Source organism: Bos mutus, chromosome 21 (assembly GCF_027580195.1).
Source record: "Bos mutus isolate GX-2022 chromosome 21, NWIPB_WYAK_1.1, whole genome shotgun sequence".
Lineage (NCBI taxonomy): Eukaryota > Metazoa > Chordata > Mammalia > Artiodactyla > Bovidae > Bos > Bos mutus.
The window spans coordinates 23869186-23883438 of record NC_091637.1 but is presented as its reverse complement, the minus strand read 5'-3'; the positions used below and the strand labels follow the sequence as shown (position 1 = coordinate 23883438).

General features: G+C 44.9%; 1 protein-coding gene across 10 annotated transcripts in view; it reads left to right on the top strand.

Moving 5' to 3' along the window:
* The first annotated feature begins 495 nt into the window (after positions 1–495).
* SH3GL3 (SH3 domain containing GRB2 like 3, endophilin A3) overlaps positions 496–14253 on the top strand; it is a 118370-nt gene continuing 104612 nt past the window's right edge. Inside the window, exons 1-2 of one of the 10 annotated variants that reach the window (XM_070358390.1) lie at positions 496–887; positions 9766–9908. In XM_070358390.1, the coding sequence (XP_070214491.1) occupies positions 9774–9908 (135 nt within the window). In that variant the 5' untranslated portion in view covers positions 496–887; positions 9766–9773. The remainder of the gene's footprint in view (positions 888–9765; positions 9909–14253) is intronic. The other 9 variants (XM_070358391.1, XM_070358397.1, XM_070358398.1 and 6 more) reach the window with 9 other exon arrangements.

Genomic DNA, 14253 nt, shown 5'->3' with positions numbered 1-14253 from the left:
AGGAAATCAATCCTGAATATTCATTGGAAGGACGGATACTTTGGCCGCCTGATAGGAAGAGCACATTAGCAAAGACCCTGATACTGGGAAAGATTGAAGGCAGGAGGAGAAGGGGACGACAGAGGACGAGTTGGTTGGATGACATCACCGATTTAACAGACATGAGTTTGAGCAGGCTCCGGGAGATGGCGAAGGACAGGGAAGCCTGATGTGCTTCAGCCGGACACAACTGAGCGACTGAACAACAAGGCGTATTACGGGGCTCCGGCATTGCAGACAGATTCTTTACCATCTGAGCCACCAGGGAAGCCTGTATTATGAAGGCGTCCGTTTTTAAAAACAGAAACCTACCAAAAATGCCCCTGAGGGCGGCGATATTGCCCAGAAGCATAGAGAGGTGATTCCTCTGTCCCATCCAGGGCAGTCCTATGGCAGATGCATCCGGTCCCACGCCCTGCAGACAGTCCTGTATGGCTCTGCTCTCCGGACCCGGGGACATCCCCATGCAGCCCAGCTTCGCAGGCCCATTTTCTCCGCAGCTCCAGTACTCCCGGGTCTCCACGCAACAATGAAGCGTGGGCGGCCCCAGCGGCCTTATTTGCATATCTCCGCGGCTTGGCCAATGGGCTGCGTAGGGGCTTTGGAACGCAGTGTTGCCATCGGCGTGCGCGCGTGTGTGCGCGTGTGACAGCGGCTGTGGCCGTGGCCGTGGCCGTGGGAGGCCGGCCCGGCGGAGCCCAGCCGCGCGGGGACCGGCCCCGGCGCCCGCTCCTCCAGCGGATCGCGGCCGCGTGGCCCGGCCGAGTCCAGGGACCAGCAGTCTCGGCCGCTGCGCCGTCGCGATGTCGGTGGCGGGGCTGAAAAAGCAGTTCCACAAAGCCAGCCAGGTAGGGACGCAAGGAGGAGGGAGGGAGGAGGGCTAGGGGAGCAGCGGTCCCCTCGAGGCTCCGGGGCTTCTGAGGCTCCGGCGCCCTTAGGGGCCTCTTTTAGGGCTCGATTTCTTCCCGCCTAAGCGGGCTCGGGGGTGGAGAGAGGGGCCGCCGGCTCTCCTCCGCTTCTTGGCGCCTCCTTCTTGCCAGCCCCCGGCCCCCCTGCTCCATCCCCAGCCACTGAAATTCCGAGAGGTTCTCGGGAGGGGAGACCAGAGGTGGCGGGTCGCAGGGGCTCGGGCGAGCAGAGACTGGGCGTCCCGAGGCCTGGAGGCTCTGCTCCGTGCCTCTATTCCCGGACCCGCGCCGGGAGGAGGACCACAGAGAGTGCAGGGCCTGCAGGGCCTCCCTCGAGTCCCCCACCTTTTGGTTGGGAGACCCCCCCACCCCGGGGCACGTCCTGCCACCCCGGGGCAGGCGCGGGCGTCGGTGGATCCGGGGATGCTGTGTACTTGGCTCTCCCGGCCTGGAGATGGACCCCGCCTGCCTGACTGCCCGCAGCTCCGGGCTGGGCTGTCTACAGCCGTCCTTCCTCCCGCGTAGTCTTCCCGGTGTCGGCCCGGGCCTGGGCACCAGGCTCCTGTTCTCTAAGAGCTGTCTGTTTTGTGGGAAGACTCTGAGACAGACACGTAAACATATAGTGTTGGACACACCTCCACGCACAGTGGATGGCAGATAATAAGATGGGGCATCAGGGAGAACTTCCCGGAGGAAGAGCCGCGTCATTTGAAAATTAAATATGAGAAGGAATTGTGGTGGAGGGTGTGGGTGGAAAGGATAGGAGTTCTGAACAGAGGAAACAGGAAGACAGGCAAGCTGGCATGTGATTGGTGTGTGTATGTGTGTCTGGATGTCTGTTGACAAGCAAATTTATATTCTAAGATTTCAGTCTCCCAGCCATGGCAGAACTCACATTGTAAAATCAACCCTACACCGGAACTGCTGGGTCTGTTGGACAAATTTCATTCAGAATTCACATTTCTGGTGAGGTCTTATCTTGCCTCTTTCACACAGGGGTCCCTGAAAAGCAGTTGGAATTAGAGGATTCTTTTCTGTCTGTCTCATGTTGGAAAGTGCTACCTGTTCTCTCACTCACATCCCTTCCATGAAGAAACTGGGTGGTGTGCAGTTTCCAGCTGGGGATGCTGGGAGGTTGGTGGTACTGTTGGGGTAATGAGGAATCCTGGATAAGGGGCCAATTAGGTGACCAGGAAGATGGTGGGGTCACTGCAGGTGGGCTTTGGGCACTTTGAAAAATCCATGAGATACTCAGATGACTCTGGCCTGGGGGCTAGTGGGTGAGATCCAGATTGGAGCTATGGACTTGGGGGGATTTCCAGCCTCAGTGCAGATTTAAAAATATAAGTGCAAATGGAAGTCAAAAAATGCACAGTGAGTTATACTCATAGACTGTAGGGAGCACCCACATTTAGGGACAGTGTTTAGGCCGGGACTTGATAAGCAGTGACCACTCAATAAATATTTATTGGATAAGTGAAAGTGTGGGAGTGGAGAAGCACAAGAAGGGAAGAACTAGTAGAATGGAGGAGAGAGGAGTATCATGGAAACCTAAGAAGTGGGTGCATTTAAAGGTGGGAGCAGGGACTTCCCTGGTGGTATAAGGTTTATGACTCTGCACTTCCAGAGTAGGGGGTGTGGGTTTGATCCCTGGTAGGGGAACTAAGATCCCACATGCGATGCAGCCAGAAAGTAAAAATAAAATAAAATAAAAGGTGGGAGCAGTTAGTGAATCTGCCTTGAGCTCAGTACTGAAGGGTGGGCAGCCTGGAGGCTACTGCCTCTGTGTTCAGGGCAGTGTCAGCTTAATCACTAGCTAGCTAGGCTTGCTACAGGAGCTTTCTTAGCTCAGTTGCTCAGTCGTGTCTGCCTCTTTGCGACCCCATGGAGTGCAGCTTGCTAGGCTTCCCTGTCCTTCACCACCTCCCAGAGTTTGCTCAAATTCACATCCATTGAGTTGGTGATGCCATCCAACCATCTCATCCTCTGCAGGGTACTAACATTTTTTGAAAGATATTCTTTTATTGAGAATAGACTTCACAGGAGCAAACCTTAGAGATGAACAGGACACAGCCCTAAGAGGATTGAAATTGGTTTCTGACCACTAACCAGAGTGAATGGTTGAAATCCCAGGAAGTTACTGACATTGGTAAATAATATGCTAAAGATAAGGTCGTTTAGTTAAACTACTCATCAGTCCATTAAAAAAGGAAATGAGCAAAGGGTCTAATTTAGTCTTTTTGCATGAACCGAAATCTTTTTGTGACTTTATCTGAAAAGAAAGACATCACGGATTCTCTCTGGGCTTTGCAAATCACATTTTGTCAAAGTGCTTAATAGATATGGATATGTTTTTATCTGTTCTGAAAGTCTTTCTAAGAAATCTTGCAGTGGGACAGATTTGGTGGAGAAATTAGACCAGGCTTAATATAATAAGAGGGAGCACGATCATAAAAAGTGCCAGATGTTCTTCCCAGGCAACATTTTAACAGCAGGTTTTAATTCACATAGAACTTTCCCAGGGCTGGGGAAAGGGAGGCTGGGATGATGTCAATGGTTTAATAATTCCCAGGGATCCAGGCCTGGCTGTGCCACTGACCAGATCTGTGACCTGGGAAACATGATTTAACCCATCTGTATAGTGAATTAGATGATTTAGAAGCTGTATGCGTGCATGCTCAGTCATGTCTGACTCTCTGCAACCCCTTGGACTGTAGCCCCTCAGGCTCCTCTGTCCATGGGATTTCCCAGGCAAGAATACTGGAGTGGGTTGCCATTTCCTCCTCCAGGGGATCTTCCTGACCCTGGGATGGAACCCAGGTCTCCTGCATTGGCAGGCTGATTTTTTACCACTGAGCCACCGGGGAAACCCTTAGAAGCTATGTTCCTATTCTAAAATTTCTTGGGATGATCACACAACTCTGTAAATATGCTAAGAAAAACCATTGAATTATAGACTTTAAGTTGTGAATTGTATAGTATATAAATTATATCTCAAGAAAGTATATAACTAACTATATCTCTATCTTTTTATCTAATATATCTCAGTTCTGAAATTGTTAAGTAATTCGCTTAAAGTATTTCAGAGAAAGATAAAGATTATAAAGTGTGTCTTTTATAAATTAGGGAACCAAGACCTTGACAAATTGAGATGATTTTTCTTAATGATAGAAAAGGTGAAATAACTTATAACTTCCTGGTTAAGCGCTCTGGCTTTCTTGATACCTTACCTATCTCTGCAGGAAAAAAAAAAGTCCCCTTACTTTACAGAGAATGAAGAACTCTAAATCCCAGGGATTATGTATCATTTTGGCAGCACATGGAGACTAAAAGGAAAGAGGAAGAAATCAACTAAAATGAGAAGAGTGCAAGTTGAGCTAATAACAAAATTTAATTAATCCTTTCCTTCAACATTTGGGATTATAACCCAAGTGTCCCAAGATCATAATTAAATACTTCTTTCTCTTGAAAAGGTTTTTTTAGTAGAGAGGTTTACTCTTCTACTGGTAGGCATGCAGTTTGAGTTATTAGAGATAAATAAAAATAGCTTGGGCTTCCCTGGTGGCTCAGATGGTAAAAAATCTGCCTGCAATGCAGGAGACCTGGGTTTGATTCCTGGGTGGGGAAGATTCCCTGAGAAGGGAATGGCAACCCACTCTAGTATTCTTGCCTGGAGAATTACATGGACAGAGGAGCCTTGTGGGCTACAGTCCATGGGGTTGCAAAGAGTCGGACTGAGTGACTAACACACATACACAAATAGCTTAGAAAGGTCATGTGGTTTCTTGTTAAGTGGTGTGCCTGACCAATAAAAATGTAACTCATAATAATTATATGTCGCCACTCATTGATTTGTATTAATTATGTTCACTTCATAGTAATTTTCTTGACAGCATTTTTTTTGGTTGCAGGATGCTTAGGCCACATCTGTGCTTACTGTGACATGGACACTGTTCTAATAGCTGTATTTGTTCCCTTTCTGCACTTCTAGGAGCCTGGTTCCCCATCCCATGAAAGCCTGATTTTATTCTTTCCTCTTGTTCTTCTTGCCCCAAACTAACCAACTAGTGAGGACACAAGAGGGGTGATGACCCTTCATGTTAAATTTCCTTGTTTTTACCCTTACGTAGCAGTGTTCTATCACGTGACCTAGAAACACAATAGGGTGTGGGGAGCTCCTAACAAAAGCTTTTTTTTGGTAATTTCCCCCTCTTTCCCTTTTGATGCCTGAATCAGAAAAATGATGAGTGGTCCTAAGGGGCCAAGACATTCTCTCTGTAATGACTAAGTGCACAGGCTGGCCATTTATGGGTAAATATAGAGAAGGATATTCTTTGTAAATTATGAGAATCTCTAGGGAGGCGGTGAATGTCTCTTGTTTCATTTTCTCATTAGAGAGAAAGATAAAAATGCACTTTGCAAAGTCCATAATGATGCTTTGTGTTTTATGTAGGTGCATCAGAAAATGTGTTAAGCTGAAACTTGCTTACTCCTTTCCACATAGACTGCTTGATAAATTAATCCTTGGATCTATGTGTTAACCATATATTTTTAACTTGGGATGCTAGAGTAGATGCTGAAACTAAATTGGTTTTAATTTTTTAATCTCTGAAGAACGCAGTATAATTCAAGCATTTCTTACCACTGATGCCTTTTCTCTAAAGTAAATGTAATTTAGGCTATCTCTTAGAATTTCATTAAAAATGCATTTAGAAGCAGAAATTTTTTTGTGTGTGTATGGATATACTATTTGTTTCAGATTAATTTTTCAACTTTATTAAAAAAATGACTATAAATTATATTTCCCCAAATTAAGTGGGGGGTGTGTGTGTGTGTATGTTACGTATTTGGAGGTTGCTATTGTTGTCATACTTTACCCAGAAAATGAAACTGCCAATAAACAGAACCAATACACGACTTTATTTAACTAAATAATAGGTGAATGTATTCTGGAGATTCTACATCAGCCAAGTGAGAATACCTAGATTTTGGTCTCCTGTGTTGCAGGCAGATTCTTTACCAACTGAGCTATAAGGGAAGCCCTTACTTTTCGCTAGAAACCTGGGAAAGTGTTAAATTGGGGAAAAGAATCTGGAGGAATCCAGTTGGTATTGGGAAGACATTGCTGCAATTCTGTTTGAGTTCTTCTGTGAGATGCCTTTATTATGAGCTCTTCCCTTGCAATTCCCAGGCTCATCCCCACTTGTTATCACCACAGCACCAGCCGCAGTGACCTTCCTGAGCCCAGTGTCCTCCCTTCTGACTTTGTCACTCATCGGGTGGTAGTGTCTTTCTGCCCGGCATTTGGCTAAGTCTTTCTCAAGTACTGACATCACCAGGTGCTTTGCCAGATCAAATCATCCATCACTGGTAGAAGCTGCTGCTGTTTCAGGCCGGAGAGCGTGGGTACTCCCTACTGATGCACCTGATATCTGAGTCGTACGTCCTCATCTCAATCTGTGTTCCTCCTTGCTCTTGGGCAGAGACTGCCTTGTCTGGGTGTTGTGACCTCCAAGTTGCTGAGTCTGAGGGTCACTTCCCCAGCTGACGCTCCGCAGCTTTTGACCCAGTGTACCGTGCTCTGCTTACAAGCCCTACTACGCTTCTGTGGTTTTCCTCTGGCTTCAATGGCTGTTGCTTCAAATCTCCTTTAATGGCTCCTTCTCGTCCCCCTTGAGCCCTAAATCCTGGAGTGCCCCAGGGCTCTGGCTTGGAATAGCTCCTCTTTTTCTCAACCTTGAACTCTGCCAAGGTGTTTTATCCAGCCTCACGGATTTATAAACGATCTAAACATTGATTACTCTCTAAATTATGTTTCTGGCCTAGATACTCCTCCTGATCACAGACCAATACCAGACTTCTAAGTCTAACTGCCTACAGCATCTCACTTGTTGGATGTTTAAAAGGCTGTCAGACTTAAGATGTTCAAACCTGAACTCTTAATTTTCTCTACCCCAACCTGTTTTTCTGTTGGTGGTTCCTATTTAAGTCAGTTGTACCAACATGTGTTCAGCTGCTCAAGCAAAATAAGCCAAAACCAAGATTCATCTTTGATTGCTTTCTTCCTCTCATCCCTAATTCATCAGAAAGTGGTAATAACTCTTGGTTTTATTTTCAAAATACACCCTTCTTCCATTTATCTCTTTCTGGCTCTGCTTCTACTATCCTTCTCTGACTGTCACCTCTTGCCCACATGGTTGCTGGAGCCTCCTCACCGATTTCTAGAACTTTGGAACCTAGCAGCTTCCTACCAGGTACAGTCCATTGACCCACAGTGACCTGAATGCTCTTCTGAAAATGTAGCTCAGACCGTGTCATTCTGTGAATAATGGAGACTGCTTACAAGTCTTCAGTGCTTCAGTGACATCCAGCTGTGTTTAGTATAAACCCCAAGCTTCCTCCTCTGGCCTGTGAAGCCTCACATAACCTGGCCTCTCCCTTCCTTCTCCTGCTGCCATTGAGCCACACTGGCCTCTTTGCTCCTTTAATGTGCTAAGGTCTTCTTTCCTTTGGGCCTTTGCCAGAGCTGTTCCCTCAGCCTAGCATGCCTTTCCGATAGATCTTTGCAAAGTGTTTCCTTATTGTTGTTTAGATCATAGCACAGATTAAAGGCCACTTTGTCAGAAACGTCTTCCTGACCATGCAATTCAAATAGCACATGCCCTCTCTATCACGCTGCGTAACTTTTAAAAAATATTTTTAAAATGATTTATTTATTTATTTTTGGCTGTGCTGGGTCTTTGTTGCTGTGCACGGGCTTTTCTCTAGTTGAGGCGAGCCGGGGCTACTCTCTAGCTGCGATGTATGAGCTTCGCACTGAAGTGGCTTCTCTTGTGGACCACGGGCTCTAGGGTGCTCAGACTTCAGTAGTCGCAGCTCCCAGGCTCTGGAGCACTGACTCAATAGTTGTGGCACAGGGGCTCAGTTGCTCGGAGGCATGTGGGATCCTCCTAGATTAGGGATAGAATCCATGTCTCCTGCGTTGGTAGGCGGATTCTTTACCACTGAGCCACCAGGGAAGCCCACGTTGCTTAACTTAAAACAAAACTGTATCATAAATATTTTGATATTTTGATGACTATATTCAGTACAGATGCTTTCCTTTCTAATCCCATGTATTTTTATTTTAAAAATATATTTAAACTTGGGGGATAATTGCTTTACAATGTTACGTTGGTTTCTGTATGATGTGAATCAGCTAATGGTTTGTCATGGATTTTTTGTTTCTATATGAAATATTGGCCTTTATTTTTTGCACTGTGTCTAATTTCAGTATCAGGTAATACTGCTTTAATAAAATGAATTGGGAAGTGCTCACTCTTCTGTTTTCTGGAAGAAATTACATAAAACTTATGTTAATTCTTTTTTAGACATTTAGTAGAATTTTCCAGTAAAACCATCTGGGCTTGGAGATGTCTCATTTGAGAACTTCATTAGTTTGTGATTTTTTAAGGAATCAATCCATTTCATTTAGGGTTATCAGATTTATGTGTGGAGAATTATATGTAGTATTCTTCTCTTAATCATTATCAGTTCCCTTATTCTATGTGTATAGAGTTGATTTTTGCTACTGGTAATTCCATACCTTCAGCCTTTTTCTCTATCAGTCTTACTAGAGGTTTGTCAGTTATATTGATCTTTTCAGAGAACCAGGTTGTTATTTCATTTTTTCCGTTGTTTTGCTTTTTCAATTTCATTGATTTCTGCTCTTGTTTTATTATTTCCTTCCTTTTACTTGCTTGGATTTATTTTGTTCTTTTTATAGATTCTTAAGGGAAGCAGATTATTGATTGGAGACCTTTTTTCTAACGTATGCAGTGAGTGCTATGTATTTTCCTCTCAGCACTGGTTTAGTTGCATTTCACTCTTTTTGATGCATTTTATTCATTTGATGTATGAACGTATATATATGTATACGTGTGTGTGTTGCATCTTCTTGTTGGATTGATCCTTTTATCATTCTGTTATGCCCTTACTTATCTCCTTTTACAGTCTCTGCTTTAAATCTATTTTGAAGTCCCTTTTCTTTTTTGTGTGTTTGTGTTCATTATAGATTTTGTTATCCTGAGGTTTATATATGTGATGTGAAAATCACTCAGTTGTGCCTGACTCTTTGCAACTCCATGGATTATACAGTCCGTGGAATGTAGTCCATGGAATTCTCCAGGCAAGAATACTGGAGTGGGTAGCTGTTCCCTTCTCCAGGGGATCTTCCCAACCCAGGATCGAACCCAGGTCTCCCACATTGCAGGCGGATTCTTTACCAGCTGAAATTTATATATAACAGCGTATATATACATGATTAAGTTGATAACCTCTTAAGCTTGCATGCATTTTAACAATCTTGCATTTCTACTCCCCCTCACTTCGCATTTAATAATTTTGACTTGTATTTATATCTTTTTAACATTTACCTACTTTTTGTGGATATTTTGTCATTGTTCAGTTGTTCAGTCATGTCCAACTCTCTGCAACCCCATGGACTACAGCACACCAGGTTCCCCTGTCCTTCACTATCTCCTAGAGTTTGCTCAAACTCATGTCCATTGAGTTGGCTCTTTGCATCAGGTGGCCAAAGTCCTTCCAATGAATATTCAGGGTTGATTTCCTTTAGGATTGACTGGTTTGATCTCCTTGCAGTCCAAAGGACTCTCTCAAGAGTCTTCTCTAGCACCACAGTTCAAAAGCATCAATTCTTCAGTGCTCAGCCTTCTTTATGGTCCAACTCTCACATATGTACATGACTACTAGAAAAATCATAGCTTTGACTATATGGACCTTAGTTGGCAATATGAAATCTTTGCTTTCTAATATGCAGAGTACATCATGAGAAACGCTGGGCTGGAAGAAGCACAAGTTGGAATCAAGATTGCCGGGAGAAATATCAATAACCTCAGATATGCAGATGACACCACCCTTATGGCAGAAAGTGAAGAGGAACTAAAAAGCCTCTTGATGAAGGTGAAAGAGGAGAGTGAAAAAGTTGGCTTAAAACTCAACATTCAGAAAACTAAGATCATGGCATCCAGTCCCATCACTTCATGGGAAATAGATGGGGAAACAGTGGAAACAGTGTCAGACTTTATTTTTTGGGGCTCCAGAATCACTGCAAATGGTGACTGCAGCCATGAAATTAAAAGATGCTTACTTCTTGGAAGAAAAGTTATGACCAACCTAGATAGCATATTCAAAAGCAGAGACATTACTTTGCCAACAAAGGTCCGTCTAGTCAAGGCTATGGTTTTTCCAGTGGTCATGTATGGATGTGAGAGTTGGACAATGAAGAAATCTGAGCGCCAAAGAATTGATGCTTTTGAACTGTGGTGTTGGAGAAGACTCCTGAGAGTCCCCTGGACTGCAAGGAGATCCTGGGTGTTCTTTGGAAGGAATGGTGCTAAAGCTGAAACTCCAGTACTTTGGCCACCTCATGCGAAGAGTTGACTCATTGGAAAAGACTCTGATGCTGGGAGGGATTGGGGGCAGGAGGAGAAGGGGATGACAGAGGATGAGATGGCTGGATGGCATCACTGACTCGATGGACGTGAGTCTGAGTGAACTCCGGGAGTTGGTGATGGACAGGGAGGCCTGTCGTGCTGCGATTCATGGGGTTGCAAAGAGTCGGACATGACTGAGCGACTGAACTGAACTGAACTGAGGTTCATCATAGCTTTTCTTCCAAGGAGCAAGTATCTTTTAATTTCATGGCAGAAGTCACCATTTGTAGTGATTTGGGGGCCTAAGAAAACAAAGTCTGTCACTGTTTCCATTACTCCTAGGGTAGAATCTCTGCAATTGTAATTATCCTCCCATTTGTGGATGTCTAGCTGGGGATATGATCTTGACTACACCATGTCTCTGCCCCTTCTACTTCTCCCACCGTGGTTCCTTCTTTACATCTTTTCTTGTGGAAAACTTTTTGCTAGTCTTTGGGTCATTCTTATCCACGGTTGCTCTGTAAATAGTTATAATTTTGGTGTACCCACGGTAGGTGGGCTCAGGGTCATCCTACTCCACCATCTTGGCCATACCTTCATGATGGCAGAATTTTTTAAATAGAACCTCAGGCCTTTCAGTATTATTTTATGAGACTCTAGATCTTATTTAAATTGTCTGTTTTTATTTGCTTTCTTTTCTGCTGCTCTGGCAGGGGAAGGTGGTGGCATTGCTTTTTTACTTCCAAGTGGGGGTTAGTGTCCAGGCTTCTCACTTAGACTATTGGCATTTGGAGTTCGTGCCTCCTTACTGCTGTGTGGGAGTGGCCTTTCTGGTACCTCACTAAGCTTCTGCTGATACCCCTCTGGCTGAGATGGAAACAGCCTTGTTGCTGTTTCCCACGTGGCCTGAAGTCACACCCATGGGAGGGGTGGCCTCATTACTGCTGGGTGGTAGTAGAAGTCCTGACTTCCTACAAGGCCTTCTCTGGCCTCCTCACCCAGAAGAAGGGTGAGTGGGCTCCTTAGTACTGCTGTGGAAGTGGAGGTCCAGGCTCCCCGACATGGTCTCAACTGACACTGAAGGGGTGGGAGGAGCCGGGTGGAACTTGTTATCGCCTGGCAGGGACTCCCTACTTGGCTTTCTCTGGCACCACCCAGGGAAAGAGAGAACTGGGGGGTGCTGGGTCATCTTGTAATAATGTGGCAAAGATGCAAGTTCCTGCATTCCACTCATGCTTTACAGTGCCAGTGGGGATGGGGTCACAGTTCTTTCTATGGTGTTTGGAGTTAAGCTGGAGTGGAGTGTGTGCATGCTCAGTTGCTCAGTCATGTCCAACTCTTTGTGCCCCTTTGGACTGTAGCCTTCCAGGCTCCTCTGTCCATGGGATTTCCCAGGCAAGAATACTGGAGTGGGTTTTTATTTCTTTCTGCAGAGCATCTTCCCAACCCAGGGATCAAATCCGTGTCTCCTGCAGGAGAGATTGCAGGAGGATTCTCTAACTGCTGAGCCACCGGGGTTGTGGGTATTATCTAGTAATTTCTAATAGTTTAGATATTGTTTAATAATTTCTGTGTTGCTAGACTGCCCCTTGCCTGGTCCCTTGACTAGAGACAGGAGGCCTTTATTGAGTTTATTTGTCTGTTTTCCTGTGTCTGTCTGTATTTCTAGACTGCCGCTTCTTCAGCTCCAAGTCTTGGATTATGAAGGAAAAAGAAAACGGAAGCTCACTACTGTGTCATCTCTTGGGCCCTGGGGTGCCTACTCAGTGTATCTCCTTTTCTCCACCTGCTTGGGCCTTCCTGGGTTTGTGTTATATATAATGCCAAGCATTTTGGTTGTAATTAGTGAGAGGAATAGAGGAAGTGTATCTATTCCATCTTCCCTGAAGCAGAAGTCCTTTGAGTTACCCAAATCAAATCCCTTCTTAGAGGGTCTGACCGTCTGTCGTTTCTTGCCCAGTTTGTCCCTTGTGGAATCCTGTCTTTTGAACACTACTGGAACCATCGGCTAATATTGGATGAACGTTCAGCAGGTTTTGAGGATTGGAACCTGGATAACCTGCTTCTGTTGAACTCCAACCTATTGTTGGCCTGGATGCTCTTGATCTTGGGGGGAGGGGGAGAAATTTTCAAAATCCAGATTTTTAAAAAAGGAAATTTCCTACTTTTGAAATATTGGCAATTCATTTAAATTTTAAAAGAGCTGTGCGGGGCCAGAAGAAGCGTGTGTGATGAATTAACGTGGTGCACCACCAAACAGTCAACTGGCACACATGGTTTATCTGCAGGTTAACTTCTCCTCAAGCTTGAATAGTAGAAGGATAATTCCCGGTCACTTGTGGTGTGGCCAGGAACTTGCTTAGGAGATGAATATGGTCTCTGTAGAGACAGCTCTTGGCTTTTTGTCCTGGACGTTTCCTGGAAACCTTGTTGGAAGGCATATTGGATGGAACCAAGCTGACTGTTTGCCCATGTGCTATTGTGTTAGACTCTTTGATGGAACTTGGCTGGCTTGATGTGGGAACTGTGGAATGATCAGGCGTGAGGGCAGAGAGCTGTCGAGTCCTGATATGAATTCGTCAGTGCTGAGCAGACAGAGCAGCAGAAGACAGGCTATGAAGTGAGTGGGCAGCCTCATATGACTGTGAGAACTCTGGCAAGAAACAAGGGGGAGCAAGCGCTTTGCTTTTAGTGACCTACCTGGGACTAATCTGTGAAGAGGATGTAAGAATAGATGGTTTCTAGAATACTCTAAGGCAGATAGGACCCCTTCCCTGATGTTCTCATTGAAACTTGGCATCTCATAAGTCAAAGTTATGTATCTTAAGATTTTGATTAATTTTATGTATTGGGTTAGCCAAAAAATTCATTTGAGTTTTTCTGTATGATGTCCCTGAACAAAGTTTTTGGCCAACCTAATAACTTGTTAAATTTGTTTAACAAAATTAACCAATATCCTTGAATTTTATTTATCTTGGATCCCTGCTATTCAAATTGACATCTTAGATCAAGCACTTTTTCCAAGAAAAGACAAGAGTTTTTGTCTAAACCTTGTGGTCATATCTAGGGCTGAGTTCTCAGTATGATTGAATGATATTCAGGACTAGGTGCAATGTTGGCAGTTAGCATGTAATGTAGAAACTTCAGAGTGAAACAACTTATACAGTGCCCTAATTTGGCCATAAATAGCAAAGACTTGGGGCTTCCCTGGTGGCTCAGCAGTAAAGAATCTGCTTGCAATGCAGAAGACCCGGGTTCGATCCCTGGGTTGGGAAGATCCCCTGGAAAAGGAAATGACAACCCACTCCAGTATCCTTGCCTAGAGAATCCCATGGACAGAGGAGCCTGGTGGGCTATAGTCCATGGGGTCGCACAGAGTCAAACCCGACTAAAGAGACTGAGCAGCAACAGCAGTGAAGACTTAGACACTTGAAAGCTCAAGGCCAGCAATTCACTTTTATTTCTTTTGATTTTCAGCAGTGGATTTCTTTCCTGGGAAACAGTGGATGGAGGCTCAGATTTATTTTGAAGGAGTAGCAGTGGGTATGGTGCTTCCCTGGTGGCACAGATGGTAAACAATCTGCCTGCAGTGCAGGAGTTGCAGGAGGCACAGGAGACGCAGGTTCGATCCCTGGGTGGGGAAGATCTCCCGGAGGAGGATATAGCAATCCACTCCAGTATTCTTTTTATATATGTATATATATATATATTTGAAAAGTGTCCTGAGAAGGCAATGGCAACCCACTCCTGTACTCTTGCCTGGAAAATCCCATGGATGGAGGAGCCTGGTAGGCTGCAGTCCATGGGGTCACGAATAGTTGGACACGACTGAAGCGACTTAGCAGCAGTAGCAGTTGATAAGTGTCTTTATT